The following is a 20,929-nucleotide window of genomic DNA, read 5'->3' as shown; positions in this document are numbered from 1 at the left end:
GTTCTACACAGGTTGAACGGTGCAGAAAAGTCCGGGGGAACATTTTTTTTCCCCCTGGTAGTGGGCACAACAGTCTGCAGGCTGGGCTGCATTACTCGAGCAAGGACCCCTGGAAGGAAGTTCCCACATGTGAGGAGAACGCTGAGAGAAACTTGCACGCAGCCACCCCACCCCCTCCCGCTTCCAAGGTTAGGAGGAGGGAACGTTTGCGCGGGGTTTGCCGGCTGTGTTCCACCCCAGATGTTCCTGGCCGAGTCGGAACGCTGCTCCGTCCTGTGGGGAGAAAGTCCGCAGCCTTGCAGCCCCTCGTGTCGGGATGTTTCCTTTTTTTTCGTCTTTGTTTGACAAGGAAATGCAGATCAGTCATCGTCCTGAGCGACTCCTCGCTGTTTTTTTCCTCCCTCGTGTTTTCGGTCATCTCGTGTGGCAACAGATCCAAACCAGATGGAGGCTCGTCAGACGGCCGCGGCCACGACGAGGCCGTCCGACGAGCCGTTGCGTGCGCGCCGCTCCGACTCTAGATTTTCCACGCCTGAGCAGGAGCCCGATCTAACTTTCGCGCCTGAAATTTCATCCCGTGCGTCAGCCTGGCTGCGATGACACCGACGGCCTTCCTCTAAATATATCCCGCACATTGAAATGTCCGTTCAATTTCAGCTTTTGTACAGGCAGAGCACGCAATCATCTAGCAGCAACAATCCTGCAGATGTTTCCTGTTTGCATAAAAACTGTTGTTTGTTTCTTTGGAACACATTCATGTGTACTTGGGTTTGTCGTCACCTGCCAGCACTGCAGCAGCCGGGACACTCTGTTGATAGGGTCGCTGATTACTGGCCCAAGTGACAACTTACCACTCAATAAATCAATAAAAAAAACCACCTGATTTGGTCTTAACAACTGTGATTTAAAGGTGCTGCTGCACGTGAGACTCTCGTGTTCTTTTAAATAGTTTCGTCCCATTAAACAACATTCACAATGAATTTGGAGCATTTTGGTTTTGGATGAATTAGATGAATCTTCAAAATAGCGCATTTGGTTTAAATGGACCCGAGGGCCACAAACACTGTTTGCATGCTATAATGTGACTAATGTGGACAGATTGAGTATATTATCGTCATAAATTTACTTTAACACAATTATGGGTTTTAATTAAGCGGCACCTCCGCCAAGCTAAGCCTTTAGCTCCTTTTTTGTTTTCCAATCACAGCTTTTCGCCTCTCCACGGTGTCATTTAATACATTTGTCATCCTGTCAACATGCGGTAGTGAAACCTGGCCGAGCCACCGTGAGAACAAGGTTGCTGGAGCTCTCGAGTCCTTTCATTTGCTCACATGCGAACACCGCAGCGATGCTTTGCGCAACTGAAATGAACTGCAGACCGAAGAGAGAGGGATTCTTTTCCATGCGAGATCATTACGCCGAGAGTTCTTGGTGAGATTATGTGGGATTTAGGAGTTGTTGTGATGTTGGGGATGGAGGGACGCAGGGTTTGCCAGGACTAAAGCCCAAATTAAAAGCGTATTGTTGGTGGAGACTGAAAGGTCTTCATTTTTTATTTTTTTTCAAATTGGATTGTAAAAGGCTTTGGTGTGGCCGCTACGCCTCGAAATGTCCTCCGAGCACATTTTCACACCGGTTCTCCTTCCTGTTGTCGTCTGCGGCTGTTTGTTCAGAGGACTTTATCTTTATGATTTGTTTTCCGGAGAGGTGGGCCGGGGTCGTCCTTTGCGATGTCACAATCCAGTCAGCGCAGCGATATACAAAGTTTGCGTTCAAGTCGCAAGGTCACCCCAGTGCTAACGGGAATCGCTGCAACTTTTCAACAATGCTCCGACTCTCTCCAACATTAACTTTTAATGGGTTCCAAATGAATCGCAGAACAAAGGCAAAAGGATCACGAGTGCATGACATCAGTTTTTAAAATTTATGATTTCATTTTTTCAAAACGTGCAATCCGCCTCCGGGTCACACATTGAGTCCATGTGCCCTTGGCTCTCAACATTCAAAGCGTGAACTTGATGATAAATGTACATGTGAACTTTTGGCTGTTGAGCGGAGAAACACTTTTCACTCCCAGCGTAAATTCTGGCCTCGCCTCAAATATTGTGAACGATGACAGTGTGCTCAGGGCGACTCCTGAAGGAGCCGACTGAGCGCCGCCTCGCCGTTCAGTGTTTCATTATAGTATCAATTATTTCATACAAACATCTCTGACAAGTCAAAGTAGATGTTTGTTGTTCTTTTTTTCATTTGGCAAATCTCGTGTGTGCCTCACCCAGCGCTCTGTTTAATTCGGGAATCTAATTGCTGATTCACAGTGAGTCTCCTGAAAGATTGATCGCTGGAGCTTTTAACGATGGGCATTTTAATCTTGGGTGTGATGAAAAGATTTCTAAGTCGTTCCATGCCATTAGGCCGACTTCCAAACAAAACTCAAGAGTGATTAGCATTAAAGACAATAAGCCTTTTTATGATTTTCCCCGGGGCGGGAATATAAAGTTCTTGGCTCCGGCCGTGGTCTCTGTAATTTTTACTGAATCCAAAATTTCTCCCTCCAGGTTCTCCCGATCGGACGAGCTGTCCCGACATCGGCGGTCCCACTCGGGTGTCAAACCCTACCAGTGTCAAGTGTGCGAGAAGAAGTTCGCCCGCAGCGACCACCTGTCCAAACACATCAAAGTGCACCGCTTCCCGCGGATCAGCCGGACGGTTCGCGCCGCAAACTGAGCCGCAGACGGGGACCTCTGGGAATCTCTGCGAGCCACGAAACCCTTCGATCTCTGGCGCCGGGACCTGGGCCATGGGAGTGGGACGTGAATGTACAGGCCTTGACGCCTTCGGCCAGCCGACTGGAGTACGTTGGTGGAAGCACGCCTTGTCTTGTTGTGATCGTTCACTAATTTATTGCCAGAGAGCAAAAACACGAGACATGGTTTCCATCCCGACGGCAGCTGCAGCTGCGGACGCTCTCGCTGCTTCGGGATGTTTCTTCTCCCCCCTTCCTTTATGTTTTTACCCCCTTTTTTATCACCTGCGTCAGCACAAGATTAGATAAGCCTGTTTTTTCGTTTGCCGCAGATGATGATGTGATAGCTTTGGCTTTGAGTGGCTCTCCACCTGGATGGGGTCACCTGCCTTCTGCCCCCCCCCCCCCGGAAGCCGCCAATGTCTCCCAGACATTCCTCCTCTTATGCAATCTGTAGAAAGCCAGAGAAAGGTTCTCGCTGCACCCCGAGCACCGTCCGCCCTGAGCTATCGCTGATGGCTTCTGCCCTCCGTGGGTTCATTAGGGATCGGTGGATGTTTCTGTGAAGCAAAGTCATCAAGGAGTCTGGACGGTCGATGCTTGAAGGCTTTCTGTTTGTTTCATCTGTGATGGAAACGAGGGAGAAAAGAGCCAGACTATAGAACAATTTTCAGGCATTAACTTGAGCTCCTTTCAGCTGCTATATGCATACATATATATGTATGTATGTATGCATTTATATGTATACATATATACATATGCAGACATAATTATATATGTGTGTATATGTATAATATATATATGTATATATATATATATATATATATATATATATACATATATATATATATATATATATACATATATATATATATATATATATATATATATATATATATACATATATATATATACACATATAAATGTGTGCATATATGTACATATGGATTTTAATCCCTTTACTTTCTAATGAATTTGCAGAGCCACATGACTGAGGAATAAACAGCTATTACTGGTGACAGAAGCCATGAGATAAACTGTGGCTGTGATACTGAGACAGACACACACAGGTAGTAAAAGCTGCTCCAGGCGGGGAAAAAAATGTTTTTTTTTTTGTAATGCCGCCAACAATCAAAAAAGTGAGTCAGTAATTATCCCAGCTCCGCCTACAATTGGTAAGAAAGTTGAAACGACCTTCTGAAATAAGGCAGATAGCGGAGAAATGGCGGTGGGATTGTCTTTAATAAGCGTCAATTCATTGTTTTGTCGAAATCACGTGTACCTGCTTGCTTGGCCCGCTGTTCATGCCACAAAAAATCCCTCTGAATTACCCGTCATACGTCAACCTCTCGACTTCCCATTGAAACTGTCCCTCTTTTTTTTTACACACATAATCTGCCTCAACACAACCAGTGGACAAACTACACCACAACCACGGTGCTGAAGTACCAGGAGCCTCTGGGAAACGTAGTCACGCGGCGGCCGGTCGGCTCGACCACGTGCACAAGCAGGGAGGTACACAAACGTTGTGCATCATTCCTTTTCATTCGATTCTTTTCTTGCGGGGGAGGGGAATTTGTGAACGCTTGCCCGAACACAGGCGTTTGTTTGTTTGTTTGTTTGTTTGTTTGTTTGTTTGTTTTTTTAAAAATATTGCATCCTATGAATGTATGTAAATATGCGGAGGTTGTTCATCGCTGCATCCAGGAAAAGCGCAGAGACTCTTCCGACGCCATATCATGAAGCAAATCAGCCCTTGAGAAGATTTTCTGCTGTGAACTCTAAATGTGTACATAACTCAATGTTTCAGTACATACAAATACATGATATAAATATATATATATACATATATATATATTTTTGTTGTTGTTTTATCTGAGATGTATTTACAAATAAAAGTGAACAGAAAAAAACAAAGCGACTTGGATCCCGTGTGGTAATATTATGCGTTGCTGTCTTTTTGAACTCTCACATCAATAAGAGGGAGAGGTTTATTTCGGAACAAGGGCTTGGAAAGGTCACTTCTTATCCAGCCACTCCCGTCAGGCCATCCTTGAGTAAGTTTATGAGCTTCTCTGTGCTCCAGGGGCCTCGCAGTAAAAAAAAGAAAAAAAGAAAAAAAAAATCACAATATTGGACAGGGAAAAAATTCAAAGATGATTATTTGTCACCGGGGGCCTGGATGGGATTTAGACGTGATGATACACAGCAGTGGCCAAGTTCCTGCCAAAAGCCAGTCATTCTCAATACTTCCTGTGCAGTTAACTGGGTTTCAAAGATTTGCAATTCTGTTTTGTTCGACTCTCAGACTTTATTGGCTCTGTATTTTTTACATAAACGCAAACCTGACATACATAAACCTTCATGGAGACGTCACAAGCAAAAATTCTGACAGAATGGAGACACGTGGAAAAACCTATTTATGATTGTTCGACTATGTGCAGTGCCCTCTGCAACATTATGACAATAGCTGCGTTTCCATTACTAGAATTACGGCTTATGCGCTTCACAGCATTCAATGGAAACACCTGCAAATCACAATTGTACTTTGTCGAAATTTTAGAAATATTGCTTTTATTCTGCGAAAAACTGTAATGGAAACACACAGCCAATGATAACATGATGGTTAAAATGGTTTTTTTTTGTTTTTTTTATCATTAAAAGCCCATTGCGGAGGATTTGGCGCTATCGAATGGTGCCAAAGCTTAGCAGAAACAATGTTAACATGATAACGTCCCACTTGTTCTGACTTGATCTTTCCTCCAGCAGCTTTGATGTCTGGGTAAAATCATAGAACCCCCATCCACCTCTGAGCAACTGTAAAGTTCTGGTGGTGCAATATGGAAGTCATCTCACTGGCAGCTAGCAGTAACACTAAATAATGCTTTGTCTCAATGAATGAAAATATTGATAGATAATAAAAAAAACCTGAGTATTGTCAGCAGCGCTGTGCCAGTACCAGTGCCAGTAGATCCCTGTGAAATGTTACACACTGGGACGACTTTGAAGTCCTTTAAAGGCGTCAAATATCTTTCCCACTGGCTGACGGCTCAAACCCCCGAGGACCTTTCGAACAACATGAATTTATTCTGAGATGAACAAACAGGACGACTCAACCACAGTGACACATGGCAGTGTAACGTACTCAAACGTGTTTGCTTTACTTGTTGACACTGCCACGAGCGCGCTCCATCGGTCTGTCCTGTCCTGAGCGATAATCAAGCTGTACAAAACCTGCAGCCACATGCTCGTGTCAGCTGCAGTATCAGCGCATGGGGACGGGCCCGTGTGCCGCATCCGCCCCGAAGGGACAAAGGGTTGGACACCGAGTTTAAGTCAACAGATGTTTCTTTTACACCGGCAAGTTGAGTGCAAAATGTCCAAATCCACTCATACTCTTTAACCAGTGCCAGTAAATGATTCTTAGCCTGTATAATCTCAGCTCCCAAGAGGGGGAGAGGAAAAAAAGCGTGGCAATATCAGCATTTTCCTACGACTGTGACACAGAGGAGCAAAAACTCTGCAGCTGTTCCTTGAACAGCAAAGTGGAGTCCGAACGCTCGATGGAGGCCATGACGTCTTCCTGCTCCGAGTTCTGGCCTCAATGCTCAGCTCACAGTTCTGCATCTGTGCTTGCGTGTGCGTGTACGAGCGTGCATAAATTGGACTGCACAGCACAGCGAGCTTATTGGGAACAGGCAGAGAAGCACAGGCATGGTTGGGGGGGGGTGACAGCTAATTTATCCCATATGATCCATCGCACACCGACACCAGCGTAAAGCCACCGTTCTGTTGGCGGCACCTGGTTTCACCTAATGAGCTACTTCACGCAATGACGGCGGCCACAGAGCTGGGGTCTATGCACACAAAAAGCGTGCAGGTGGTCCAACCAGGTCCTCCTATTTAACCGAGGACCAAAGGTTGATTTCGTAAGTGTTTGCTTTGATTTCATCCACTGTACAGCAGTGAACAGTGACAGTAAATGATGCCCCACACTGACAAAGGTTTCAACATGACCACGAGTCCAAGCAGCAGGTCTATTGTCTGTTGTAAGTGTGGTGAACAGCATTGCTTCACTTTAGTCCAGACTGGCTTCTGTTAAACACCGTGGAGCACAGCTGATTGGTCCACTTAAATATGATAGTTTCTGCGACCACGAACATGAATTGAAACTGGTCAAGTGTAGCGTCGTGTCCACGTTTCAGGCGTTTCAAGTTGTCTTGTCTTCACTTCCTGTTTTATTTTTTTTATACTTATCTTCTTCCTGTCTTGTCTGATCCTGATTTTTTTTCTCATTCTGCGAGCACACCTGACTGATTAGTCTTCCCCGCCCTGATTGTCTCCACCTGCTACCCATCAGCTGGTGTGTGTATATATAGGATATAGTCTGCGCTTCCCTTAGTCGTGTTTCAGTTCCTCTTGTCCTGTCCTTCCAAGTCACGGCAAACAAGTTGATTTTTGTCGAGTGTTGCCCTGCTTTGTGAGAATGATGTTTTTTCCTCCTTGTGGGTTTTTCGTTTTTTTGTTGTTGTTTTTTTTTTTTATCTTTTTTACCTCTCGTTGACTGTTTTATAAAAGAAACATTTTTATTGTTAAGTCCAAGAACGTGCAGTTGAGTCCTGTCCTGTATCAAGGTGGTTACAGATCATGTTCATTGTGTTGCCTTGGCTTCCAAACTGTTTTTTTCATGGGCGCTTTAAAATTGTACATTGAAAAGGATTCAGAAAACATCTCACTTGGATTTTTACATTCTCCCTTTCTCTTTGTTTAACAATCCCTCCTCCAGAGTTTATATATATATGTATATATATATATATATATATATATATATATATGTATATATATATATATATATATGTATATATATATATATATGTATATATATATATATATATGTATATATATATATATATATATGTATATATATATATATATATGTGTATATATATATATATATATGTGTATATATATATATATATATGTGTATATATATATATATGTGTATATATATATATATATGTGTGTATATATATATATATATATATATGTATATATATATATATGTATATGTATATATATATGTATATATATATGTATATATATATGTATATATATATATATATGTATGTATATATATATATATATATGTATATATATATATATATGTATGTATATATATATATATATGTATGTATATATATATATATATATATATATATATACGTATACATATATACGTATATACGTATATATATATATATATATACATATATATATATATATATATATGTATATATGTATATATATATATATATGTATATATGTATATATGTATATATATATATATGTATATATGTATATATGTATATATGTATATATATATATATATGTATATATATATATATGTATATATATATATGTATATATGTATATATATATGTATATATGTATATATATATATATGTATATATGTATATGTATATATATATATATATATGTATATATATATATATATATATGTATATATATATGTATATATATATATATATATATATGTATGTATATATATATATGTATATGTATGTATATATATATGTATATATATATATATCTTTATCTCCCTTGTAATGTATTTCACTAATATTGTTCCACAGGGCTGCATAAACTACCAAATATATTACAGACACCTCTAGCCTGAAAACGGCCACGAATGAGGCAACCTGATGCAAATAATGACTAGGATGGCGTAAGGATAGGTTTTTAATTTATTTATTTATATATTTTATTTATTACGCTATGAGATACAAAAAGCTCAATTGCTCTGTGTGTGTCATTGACTAACTAGCTAGCTAGCATGTTTCTACAAAAACAACCAACTGCTGGTCAGCAAGGTTGTGGCCAGAGACTCCAACAGATAAATGTAGGCTGTTGACGGTCCATTGTTCCGGCTGGTTTTCACATATGCAGCAGAATCCCTTGGTTTTGTGAAGATGCAGATGCAGAATGAGTTTCTGAGGCTCTATCAAGGAAAGAAGCTTGGCGGCAGTTACCACTGAGCCACAAAATAGCTCCCTTGCTTTTCCCGCTTTGGTTCATAGTGACGGCGAAACAGGTATATGTGGTATATCCTGATGGTGTCCACACATAGGAGGACAATGGCCCGATGATTCGACGACATGAGCAAATCTCACCAAGCGGGTGTTTCTCCTCACTCAGTGTGACTGGATGTATGGATGTGTTGGCCAAGCGAGGCTAAAGTTCGTCCGCCTTCCAAAGTCTTCCCCAGGGAGACGCACTTCCTGTTTGATGGGAAACGGCGAGACAATGGACTTGTGCATTGTCCTCCCGTTATATTGTCCACCTCGTGACATCTGAAAGCAACGTTGGACAAGGTGTAGCTTGCGTGATGTCTTCTGTTACCGTTAGAGACTTTGTCTGTTTTGGAGCGTCCCATCTCGGATGCAAAAACCGAGTCTTTGGGAGAGAACTATAGGCGATTAAAATCGTTGTGCAAACTCTCATTATAATGACTGATGGTGGAAATGCACATATCCTGAAGAAAGAACCACAGGGCCTGAATTTGGCTTGTGTGTGCATTTTTTTGGCGTCTGAAAAATGCGCTGCGGTCCTTTTGTGTCTCTCGTTAGCCGGCTGCCAAATGGTTCCTCGGTTAAAAATAGATGTACATAGTTTTATGTGACATAACCCACAATAGGAGGAGGCCACAAGTTTGTGTTTACGGGAACAATCGGATCTGCCTTCAGGATAAATCCGTCACTGATCCGAATCCTAAAACATACAACAGCCTCGAGGGTTTCTGCAGAAAAAAAAGTCATTTTTATGATATTTAAAAAAAAAAAAATCCAAAATACATCTTTTAATTTCAGTCTTGGCACGCATGACATCATTGGCTAGGTGAGACAGAAAGAAAAACTACCCAATCATCCAAGAGGAGTGTTTGGCTTGATTTTCATAGTTCAGTTTTATATGTTCAGATCTATATTTTTATTCTGGATTTGGTGCAGCAGCTTTGTAAAATAAACAGTCCCCAAAGGATAAAGTGTATGAAGAGCATATTCAGACCTGAGTTTCGATCATCCTGTGAATACTTTTGAGGCTTTTTTTTAAAGGTGAAGTTTACACGGGACCTTTAAAACCAAGAGATCACAGCTCCAAGTTATTTTGAAAACACAATGCAATATATTTCAAAACCTCTGTTTTCTTTTTTGGTCTAGGCACATCTGAAAAAAAAAAAAAAAAAAAAAGGGAAGCATGCCATCAGGAAAAGGGAAGCTGTGAATCCAACCACCACTTCAAAGATACACAGGGGAGTGATTGGTGGAACAACACAGCGGGAAGAGCAGCAGCAGAAGAAGAGCTGAGCTTCAAAGGCTGAACAGGTTTGTCCTCTAACGGAGCGCACGTTTCCCAAAGGATACACCTTTTACATTGTGACAGGCATGCAAAGGCTCTGAACGTGGTGGCTCCTCACGTGCACAATTTCACTCTTTTTTCCTCTTTTGAGTTCAACACAAAAGCGGCACAATTTCACACCAATCGCGCTTTTCTCCCCGCACGTGTCCGACGTCACGTCTCATTGTGGATCTGCAGTGAGCTTGTTTCTGCAGGCACAATTACGGCCCGAGCGTGTTCTATGCGTAACGGCCCTGCGAGATTGCCGCTTGTGTTCTCGCTTTGCCACGGGCCCCGACGACGACGGCGGCGGTGCCAATTTTACAACTCAGTGAAGGGGAAACAGCCATCAAGGAAGCATCGTGTGCGAGGTGGCGCCGAAATTCACACCAATTTCGCTTTCTACAGGTTTAGTTAAATATTTCTACTGGCCGGAGTGCAAGATCCTCTCTGCGGCTCTTCTCTGCGGTCCTGCTGCGCTCGCGGCTCGACGCTATGGGGACATGTCACGTCCGGGAGAAAACGCGGCAGCCGTCTTGGTGACAGCTCGCACTACATTTGACGCGATCCTCGATCCAGGTCATTAATTTTACAGCAGCCGCCTCGCAGTCGGGACTGCACATTCCCACACATCTGATGCAGCGTTTCGATCTCCTCTTCTCATGCAGAACACTCAGCTTCGGCTTTGTGCAGCCGCGGAATTCTAATAGCTCGTCCTTCACACAGACACCAAAGGACTGTGTGTGTGTGTGTGTGTGTGTGTGTGTGTGTGTGTGTGTGTGTGTGTGTGTGTTTAAAATGCTCTACTTATACAGTGTTCTCTGAGCTTTATGAATTCTGATTTCCCCTGATTTAAATGTGTCCTGGATCTGCTATCGTGGAATTTTCTGGCAGGACAAACACCCCGTGGAACTGAGCGGGGAAAAATTGAGTTGAGAATGTCGCCAATAACAGTGGATTAAACCGAGCACAACGGTCTTTGTCATATACTTATTCCTTTCGCAGCATTTCATTTTTATTTTTTATTGACCTGCTTCACTTTAAGGCAAGTTTTCCGTTGGCAGGGGCCAGTTTTTGTTGGGAGGTTGAGACTCTGTGGTTCCAGCTCAGCCGCTGGATTGATGTCTTGGCCGGAGGGCGGAAAACAAATAAGCCCATTTTGAAAATTGTTGAATTACTGCCGTACCTTCAGGCCATGAGTGTTTCTCCTAAAGTCCCGTTTCGTTACGATGTTTGGTCTTTCTGGAGGTTTAAGGAAAGTTCACGCCGACTCTGCACACCTTAAAAATGACCTCCCTTCTCTGTCAACCCTTAGAGATGGTTGTATTATTGGGAAAATCCCTGAAGACCAGCCCGTCTAGCACCAGCAGACATGATTCAACACTCAAAATAACTTAAATTCCCATTTCTTCAGCAAACTTTTAAACTTCAGCAAGTTGTCTTCACCACGTCTACATGCTGAAATCCCTGCCAAGTTGAATCCCGTAAATCCTCTGCCGGTCGCTGCCATGTGATTGGCTAATTAGCAATTTGTGTTAACAGGAAATTTGACCTTTAAGTGAAACTAAACCCCCCCCTGAATCGTGCAATTCTGCTGTCTCGTCAAGGGGGAGACGATGGTGGGTTTGTTTCTACGTGTACAAATTTGAGATTTGATTTAGCTTTGCAGGATCTGGAGTCGCCACACTGCGCTGCGTTGCACTGCATTGAATTGCCTTGCGACTCCAAGCAGTTAATGCGGTTCCTATCATGTTGTCTCTGTGTTCCTTCTCTCACTGTGTTTCTGTGAGGACTTGGCAGCTCCATCAGGCAATCATCAGGAAATCCTCCTCTGAGGCCAGAGCAGAGCATCTGTGGGCCATTACCACCACAGACGTGTGTGTGTGTGTGTGTGTGTGTGTGTGTGTGTGTGTGTGTGTGTGTACGTGCGCGCATGCTCACGCGCATGCTCACGCGCATGCTCGCGCACAAGCTTCTCCTGATTACCTGCACTGGCAGGTTTAAAGATAAAGTATCAGCCTTTCTTTCCTCAGCACCATGCATAAAATGCCCTCACCCCCACCCCCCCCCACCCCCCCCCCACCCCTGCGCCCTCCTTCAGATCAGAGGAACATGTTTCACGGACATTAAACTGCCCCTTAATGCACCCTCCGACACAAACATCAAACTGGTGATATCATCGATCCAACAGTCCAGTCAGCATTTTGCAGTATTTCTCGAACTCTGACCCGTGTCTCTGGTTGTGAGTCGTGTAGGCTGCACGATCCTCAGCTAACACCACAGGTCTGGAGAATTTGCTGGATTTTAATTTCTCCTCTCACCCCCCAAAGCAAAAATGTCACTAAGCTGCTCTTCAACAGAAGTCCACAGGTTTTTTTTTCACTCATCAGGTTCTTCAACATCTACTGAGACGTTGAGTAAAATGAAGCGGCACCGAGGGCAGCGAACAGCAGAATTCCTTTCTGCAGTTTTATAGCTTGCTTTTTTCCTCTCTCAACTCTGGGTTCATGAGAAGCTGACAGCAACTCCTAATGGCCAAACATTAAATTGTAAGCAGATGCTCGCAGGATGTGACATCCAACACCGCTTGTGCGTTTGTTGTCCACTGGCTGGTTAAAGAACGTTCTTACACTTCAAAAGACCTGCTGTCAGTGGTGGGCGGAGTCGAAACCGACGCACAGCGCAGTGGCTGTGTGTACGATAAGGCGGCACAATTTCTGATCCTTCAAACAAAGGACCAAACCTTCAGGGCCTCTGATCTCATTTGGAAAAGATTGTAATTCCTTCAGCTCTGGCTTCATCTTGCAGCTGAACACCTGCAAGCATGCAAGAGCTGGAGAGGAGCTCGCATAAATCTGGGGACGGTGCCTGAAAGACACGTCGAACGCTCAAAGAGAGGACCAACATATGAACGCTGCCCAGACCGAACTTCAATCTATTCCACTGCAGCTGCAGCTGCCCAACAAAGGAGGGAGAGCCTGAAGTGCACGGCAGCTCTAGTATCTATATATCTATAAATCTACACTACCTTCTCATGCAATTTTCTTTTATCTTTACAACTTTTTACACTGCAGATAGACACTGAAGACATCAAATATATGAGCCAGATATATGTAATTATGCAGCAAAGAAAAACATGTTAAATAACTCTAAATATGTTTTTTATGAAAAGCTGCTATTTTGAAGAATTTAAATGTAAAACGTGTTTGAGTTGTTTTACACATTTATTGTTTCCTACATCATTCCATGTGTGTTCATATGTAGCTTTGATGCCTTCAGTGAGAAACTGCACTGTCAATAGTCATGAAAATATAGTATAATATAGAATAGTCAGGTATTTGTAGCAATTGTCCTGTGTTGCTGGGAATGTTTTCCAATCACAGCCATCAGAATGCCTTGATGTTCACGCTGCTCGACATTTTCACTGCTGTATGACCCCTGCAACCAAGCCTTGCTGCTGCCTCGCTTCCATCATTCTGACCACAGGATCCAACACACGCTCTGGCTTTCACACCTGTGACAGTTTGTCCTGGACGGCTTTAAGGAGAGTTGATTGGGCGGATCAGATCGTGCACAGCTGCGTATTAGCAGCTGCACTGTCGTGCAGTCAGGCCCGATGTGATTGCAATTGGATCAAAACAAACAACATTGGAGGCCGCAAGTCTTGTCCCTCACTCCCAAAGCCACTTTCCCAAAGCCAGCCTGCTCCCACGCAGACTTGTGGCTTCAAGCCCTCCGTCCATTTACTGAGAAATTTGCTCGGACTCTGGTTCTGCGTCTCGGTTCTCCTCGGAGGCTACCAGTGGAGGCCATATTCTCCAGCTGAAACCACACAGGAAGCAGAGATTTCAACATTAAACCGCTGGAAATAGCAGCCTTATTAGAAGGCTGGGACTGCGGGTCAGCGGGCCTTCTTTCCTTGCATTGTGCGCTGCTGCCAGGCTGTGGATTTTTCTTTCTACTGTTATTATTATTATTGACAGATGCTCCAGTCTCAGAGGTCTGAAAATTCCAAAACGTTATTATTTTTATGATGCTCTGCAGACAGACATTAACATGCACATTTATAGGCATACATTACTTGCAGCTGTTCTGCTGCTGCACATTTTCTGTCTACGACTTGACTCTTTTATGTCATAGGTATATAGGCAGAGCATTTTTATGTAATGCAATTAGAATATATGACATTTACTGAATGCGTGCGTGAGAGAGCCTTGAGAATAATCTACTCTTGAAAGTTATAGCAAATAGTTTTTGCAAATATTGTGGCAGTCCATTATTCCCACTGGCTGTTGCTGTCTTTGCCTCAGAGGAGGAGAATTTTAACCACCCTCTTCACTTGCTTGGTTTGGTGTCGTCTCATCGCTGGTCAGCCAAAGGCAGCAGGGTTAATTACCCTCACAGTGTTGTAATAGTGATACAAAGTAAAGACAGTTTGAGCGTCAGGACCATTGCATAATATTATGGTGGCTGAATTTACCGTGGAGAAGAATTTTGACATGCAGCGTCAGCTGTAAGAGCCCCAGTGAGTGTGTGTGTGTGTGTGTGGGTTGGTGGGGTGGGGGTGGGGGGGGGGGTGGAGGAGTAAGAAAGGGAGTGAGGGTGTGTATGCATGACTAACAGGCTCCTGATATCCCTGCAGAGGTCAGCTTCCTGCAGAATCCATCATGATCTCGAGTTCATTCATTTGACATTAAATTTCACCTTCAGATATTGGTGATTAGAACCAAACAAGAAAATAAAGTTTTTACACGTTTTAAAATAAGGCAGTGAAACTGTTGTACCTCATTAACTAAACTGTTAGTTTCTCACCGCCCCACGTGCACAATATAAAAACTTTCTGCAGTGACCTTGCCCCTCCACTAAACGTGGTGGAGAATAGTAAGTACATGTGGGAAGTCAGCGATTGTTTCTGAAAGCCTTGAAATCTCATCAAGTGTAGGAACACAGTGTCACATTTTTTCAGCATCATGTGCTGTTGCGAGATCATCATGCAAAAAAATTATATTTCTTTTTCTATTGGCAGTTTTTCCTGACTCAAACCAACAAAATATTCCAACTGCTGTGTGTGTGTGTGTGTGTGTGTGTGTGTGTGTGTGTGTGTGTGTGTGTGTGTGTGTGTGCACGCACACTTGTGTGTGATAGTGTGCGAAAGTGGCTCCCAACACATGTTTTTGATGGGGCTAGTGAGCTCTGTGTTCCTAAAAACAGACCAGTTTATCTTTATTACTTTTGAAAGGACACAACTAAATGATGATAAAGATATCCATATGAGGAATGTGCATTATTAGCAATTCGGAATTTTCTCTTATGAGAACATAGTTCATACATGTAAATAAAATCTAAAAATAAATGTAATACATAAAACGGGAAAAGTGCTCCATTTAAATTGCATCTTTGTGAACTATCTTGGTACTGTGAGGTATGAGAATGGGCAGAATGGTTGGCAGGAACCAGGAACTCAAATAACCACTGGTTACAATCAAGCTGTGCAGAGAAGCACCTCTTCTTTCCCTTTCCAACAATATCTCATCCGCCAGGATTGTGCATTGTTGAATGCACAAGTGAAAAGTGGATCACTTCACCGGAGAAAGTGTCAAGTTCCCCTTCCACAGAAAAACAGCTTTGGTTATTCCCCTGATGGCATCTCTTCTTTTTATTATTCCTTTTAAATTTCTTGGGGGAGGATTAGATGAGTCAACGGTGTCAGTAATAAGGAACAAACGAGTCATACTTTTGCTCATGTTTCATTCACTGAAAAAGAGAATCATAGTCCGGGAAGGAAATTAGTATACATCCGAGTTATGTCAGGTTCAGCGCAAACAGTGAAGTGACAGAAGATGACGGTCAGGCAAACCAAACCCTTTTTTCTTCCTTTTTTTTAATGTTAACGTTAAAGTTCAAACAAATCTTTTAATATCTGAATACAAGTGCCAAATGACCCGGAGAAGTTCATCAAGACGCAGAAAAACTTCATGCTCCTTCATTTCCAAGTTTTGTGTTTCTCCTCCTTTTTTTGACGAGCGAGCTTGTAGTTACATATCCGATACCTGTGGGATCGAATCAGCGGCTTCGTCCATGACGCGCAAAAGTTTTTCTTCCCTGCCTGAAGTGAGAATACCTTTCACTTGTTGGACAACTGCGAGCACAAGTACGTCGACCGAACTGAAGTGCTGTTACTTGATCTGTGGAGACATGCAGGGCAGCGGCTTTGTTTTCTTGTCCTCTCTCTTGAACTCTTGAATACTGATGCTTTGGATTCATGCCAGGTGAACTTTTCACTGGCGCTGCAGTTCCTCTCGTATTATAGGTATACAATCTCAACGTTTGTGGAGGTGAGTACAGAACAACCCACCTTGAGCTGCAGCTGGATCTCGCAGCTGTTCCTTGCAAAGCTTGTTCTTTTTAGGCATTAACAATGGCCTCTTTCCTTGATGGATATATTGAATAAATTCTCAAAGATTTTGAAAATATTTTTTTTTGTTCTGTGTGGTTGCAGAAGTTCTCATTACATAGAACCTGAAGATCGTGTTGTTTTTTTTTAATTCTTCCGATTCATTTAAGCCACCTTTGTAAAAACCCACCACTCCATTATGGGCTTTCTGAATCCATCAAATCATTCAAGTGGTTGTATAAACGGCCTGATCCAACAGCGTTTTATCTGTTATCTGATTCTGAGAAATCAATTGAACACATATGCTCAAAGTCTCTTGTATTTGACTGCATGTATACAGTTGGACATGCGCAAGCAAAGTGCTGTAAAATTCCAACGAAGACAAGAAGTAAAACCAGATGGTGTTTCCGTAGGGGGATAAAATGCTCAAGAAAATCCAAAATGAATTTTAGGGTTTGAGAACTGAAATGAGTGAAGCGGATTTGCGACAGGAAGTTTGACTTTTACATCATTTCCTCGGACAGAGATGTGATTGATGCAAACAGAAATGGTTGTTGCAGTTATGTGATTGTTCACAACTGTCTGAAGATCGGCGTTGATGAAAAAACACGGACGTTGCAACATGGATCCTCCACGACGAACCCCATGCCGCTGACCCGCTCATGGCCGTTGACACTAGCCCGGCGGTCAATATTTGCACCTGTTCCAGAAGGTCTCCTCAGGACCCCTGATCTGCCTGTCCATCGATAAACAGGCCAAAAACAAACAGGGTAGGACAGCTGATGACGACAGCAGAGATAATAGCGCCCGGTCAACGAGTCACTGATAAATAAAGTTAGATACATATACATTAAATACCCACTGAACTTTGAAAAATTTGATCAACAAACTTTATTTTAATTTTCTAAAAAAAAAAAAAGATGTGATCACATTTTATTGGATTTGCTGAATTTTGTGGAACAATCAACCACAGTTTAGTTTTGTTTTTTAATCTTTACCATCATGAGCACAAAGCATCTCTTTTTTCATATATATATATATATGTATATAAATATATATATATATAATTGTCCATGTAAACCGAAATTCCTGAATACAAGAAACGGAGTCGCGGGATGAGAATGTTCTGCCAGACTGATTCCATTCTTGCGCTGTGCCTCCTCGGCACATTTCTTTATCTCACCTCCTCCTCAAGCACATGCTCAGTGATGGCCACATTCTGGCTTCCCTGCTGCTCACACCCAGCTGGGCGGGTTCCAGAATCCCTCGCAGTCCTTCCACACAAGGTCGGGATTAATCAGCTCTGTGCAGCCCACACTCCCTGGGCTTTTACTTTGATACGCAGCAATTAGAAAGGACGATAGAGCGGGAAGGAGACCGAGGGGACGGCGTCTCCAAGAGCACTTTTGACACTGGGCCACAACAATATGGAAATATCACAGTATAGTAAAACCTCTATATAAGAAAGAAAGTCGAGGTTGGACAGTTATTAGGGAAAATGGTGAATGGGGAAGAAGTGCAGTGGATGACTGAGCACCAAACAATAAAATGTACACAAACAGTGCTGTAGGTTTAATTATGCACAGCCTGATGCTGATGTCCATGATGTCATTCTCACGCTAGCTGATGAATCAAGGCACCCGGTTTTTAAGGTTGAGGGTTGGATCACCCAATGATTCCATTGACCCAAGGGTGGCACCTCTCTCTTGGGGGAGCGGTCAAAGGCGGAGGACAAATTTCACCTCCTTCTGGATGTGATAATCAGTGGGACTTCAACCTTTGACTTTAACTTAAAGCATAAGTGCATGTTTTCTGAATCGGAATAGAAGTGGATCCTGACTTTGCCGCTTCATGGGCCTCTTGACATCCTGACGTGCTGGCGTTTTGTCGACTCAGGCTGTTTCTGAATGGCAAGTACGTCAGTGCTTGTGCCTGCAGCTCATCTGGTCTGAAGAGAACCTCCTGCGTGTTGCTGACACGCTGTTTGTGACAAAACAGCAGCTTTTTCCAACGAGGCAAAACGGAGAAATCCAAATTTCACACTCATTGACGTGGGCGATGATGCAGAGTTTAACCGCTAATTTGCAATCATTTAGCACGATGCCAAAACATGTGTTGAAGTTTGTCCCATTTGGGTCTGAGTCATGCGTGCTAACACGTGGGATTCTGGATAAATGATACACAGATGCCAGAAGTGCATGACGGCATTTCCATCAGCATCAAATGCGGCGCCTCCGAGAACAAAGTGATGGACCACAGCAATTGGAGGAGATCTGCTCGGTTGAGTTCCACATGTTGCCTGTAGTCAGATTTTGTGTTTTAAACACTCGGTCACAGTCACCAGGCAGAACGTAAACTACACAGAGAGACACAGTCCATGCTGCACACAACCAAATTGCATTTGGACTGAGTCCATTTTTACATACATGTAAGTCAGATGTGCTCCCACACACGCTTTTTGTTGCACTTGTGCTGCGGCACCTTGCTCAAGGGCACCTAGGCTGTGTCTTGAAGGTGGACAGGCACCTCAATGTCCATGCTTGGTGCTTTTTGCCTCAGATGGGACTTGAACTGGCGACCTTCTGGTTCCCAAGCAATCCCCTACCTACTGAGCCACTTGACTTTACAGCCAATAATCTGCCTCCATTTAACCCTCTGATCCTCTGCATTGTCTTCTTTCACCCCATCCCTAAATGTTGGTGGATCTCTTCAGTCTTCCTCTGGACCTTCTGCCTGCAGATTCCAACCCCAGCATCCTTCTGCTGATGAGAAGAAGAAGATAGGATGTGACCATATGGATGGTTTATATAGAGGTGAAACTTGGCAAATTGTTCTAGCTGTATAATTACATAAAAAATGCTCAAGAATGATTTAATTGCAGCAGCTGCTGGTGAGAAGCCTTTGTTTTCTTACTGTCCTCTCCTTCAGAGTAAAGTGCCACATTTGGGCAACAAGTTTCTCCTCCAACCTGCTACACAGGCCCAATTACAGCGACACTTGTGCAAATGTTTTTCCTACATATCCTGCTACATGCAGGCCGCAGCTTCATAAGAAAGTTTTTTTTTTTTTTTAAATGTATCTACCGCCGTTAAATACGGAGGCATAACTGTCATGTTGCATTGAAATTTATCATGCATTACCGTAGGAATGTTTTGCGGCTTGCGGGGACGTCAGTGTGGAATCCAAACCAAATGCAGGAAATAAACAGGAACGTGTCACCTGATAGCTGCGGATGATATGTACCTTTGAGCCAAGACAACAGCTGCTCTGTCCAGGGACGACGTCTAGGACACACGGCAATCAGGAAGCGTGCATGTATGTATAGTAAGTAGGTATATATGGGTACAGCGCAGGCTCTGATGGAGTCCTCGATAAACACATTACATAATATTCCATCAGCAGGCCCTTGTTTCAGCCCCAGCCGTCGTAAATACGCTCCAAAACATGTCAACAGGCGGGCGAGGTGACCACCGGGAGCGGAAAACACTCTGCTTTCCGTCCAGATCCTGTGTTTGCACTGTCAAACAGGTTTGTTAATTTGATCTCAACCGGCCCAGCGAGGTTCTAAAAACACTGCCATTCAGTCATAAATAGTCAATAAGCACGATGAACGCCTCCAAGCGCCGAAGTAGAAGGAAAGTGGATACTGATGAATACTGAGATTTTGATTGGACCTGGACGACTGAGAACCTTCACAGCAATCAGCAGGTTTGAGTTATGTTAAGGCCAGTGGAAAAGCTTCGACTGAACTCTTCTACACCTTCTTCAGCTGTTTGTCACACACCCCAACAGCTCCTACCTGTGAGCGTGTGGCCATCGAAAGGACGTTGTTCTAACTGCATGCTGGTCTATAAATAAGCACCTTGCCTTGACTTGCTCGTACTCTCTTTCACGCACACACACTTACACACACACACACTACCCTATAGTGCTTGCGGTGGCTCCAGCTGTGACTCGCCGTGGACTCAGATTCACTGTTCACAGTTTCACTGCAGTGCGTCCAAGGCTCTCGCCAGCTATCATAGTCGTGTAAGTGGAGAAATCCTCTGAAGAAGAACCATTTCTGTCAGGTGAAGCGATAAAAGCACGAAGTGCAACCTGCCACTGCCCCTCACACTCTGTTTTAATAATGTTTCCTCTAGTGAAGCGTCTCCTGCTCTCCGCAGTGCTTGTTAGCGTGAAACCAAGTTGACTTCGAGCGTGACCTTGCTTTATTTCCCAGAGTGCACCATTTTTCCTCTAACCTATTTACGGTGCCACTCAATTTCCAGAGCTTCCTACACACGGAAGCATTTTCCGCTCCTTAACCTGAACTGGGACTTCAACAAAGGCGTTTTTTGCACACGACAATGTTAACGATTGACGACAACAAGCTG

General features: G+C 43.2%; 1 protein-coding gene across 1 annotated transcript in view; it reads left to right on the top strand.

Moving 5' to 3' along the window:
* Positions 1 to 4,376, top strand: part of klf15 (Kruppel like factor 15) — a 10,848-nt gene extending 6,472 nt beyond the window's left edge. Inside the window, exon 3 of the mRNA XM_076024762.1 lies at positions 2,559 to 4,376. Coding sequence (XP_075880877.1) covers positions 2,559 to 2,727 — 169 coding nt within the window. The 3' untranslated portion in view covers positions 2,728 to 4,376. The remainder of the gene's footprint in view (positions 1 to 2,558) is intronic.
* The last annotated feature ends 16,553 nt before the right edge of the window (positions 4,377 to 20,929 follow it).

The sequence above is a fragment of the Nelusetta ayraudi genome, unplaced genomic scaffold (assembly GCF_046127955.1).
Source record: "Nelusetta ayraudi isolate G7.1 ecotype Tasmania unplaced genomic scaffold, CSIRO-AGI_Nayr_v1 ptg000017l, whole genome shotgun sequence".
Classification (NCBI taxonomy): Eukaryota; Metazoa; Chordata; class Actinopteri; order Tetraodontiformes; family Monacanthidae; genus Nelusetta; species Nelusetta ayraudi.
The sequence above is the reverse complement of the archived record's forward strand: the minus strand, read 5'-3'. Positions and strand labels throughout refer to the sequence as shown.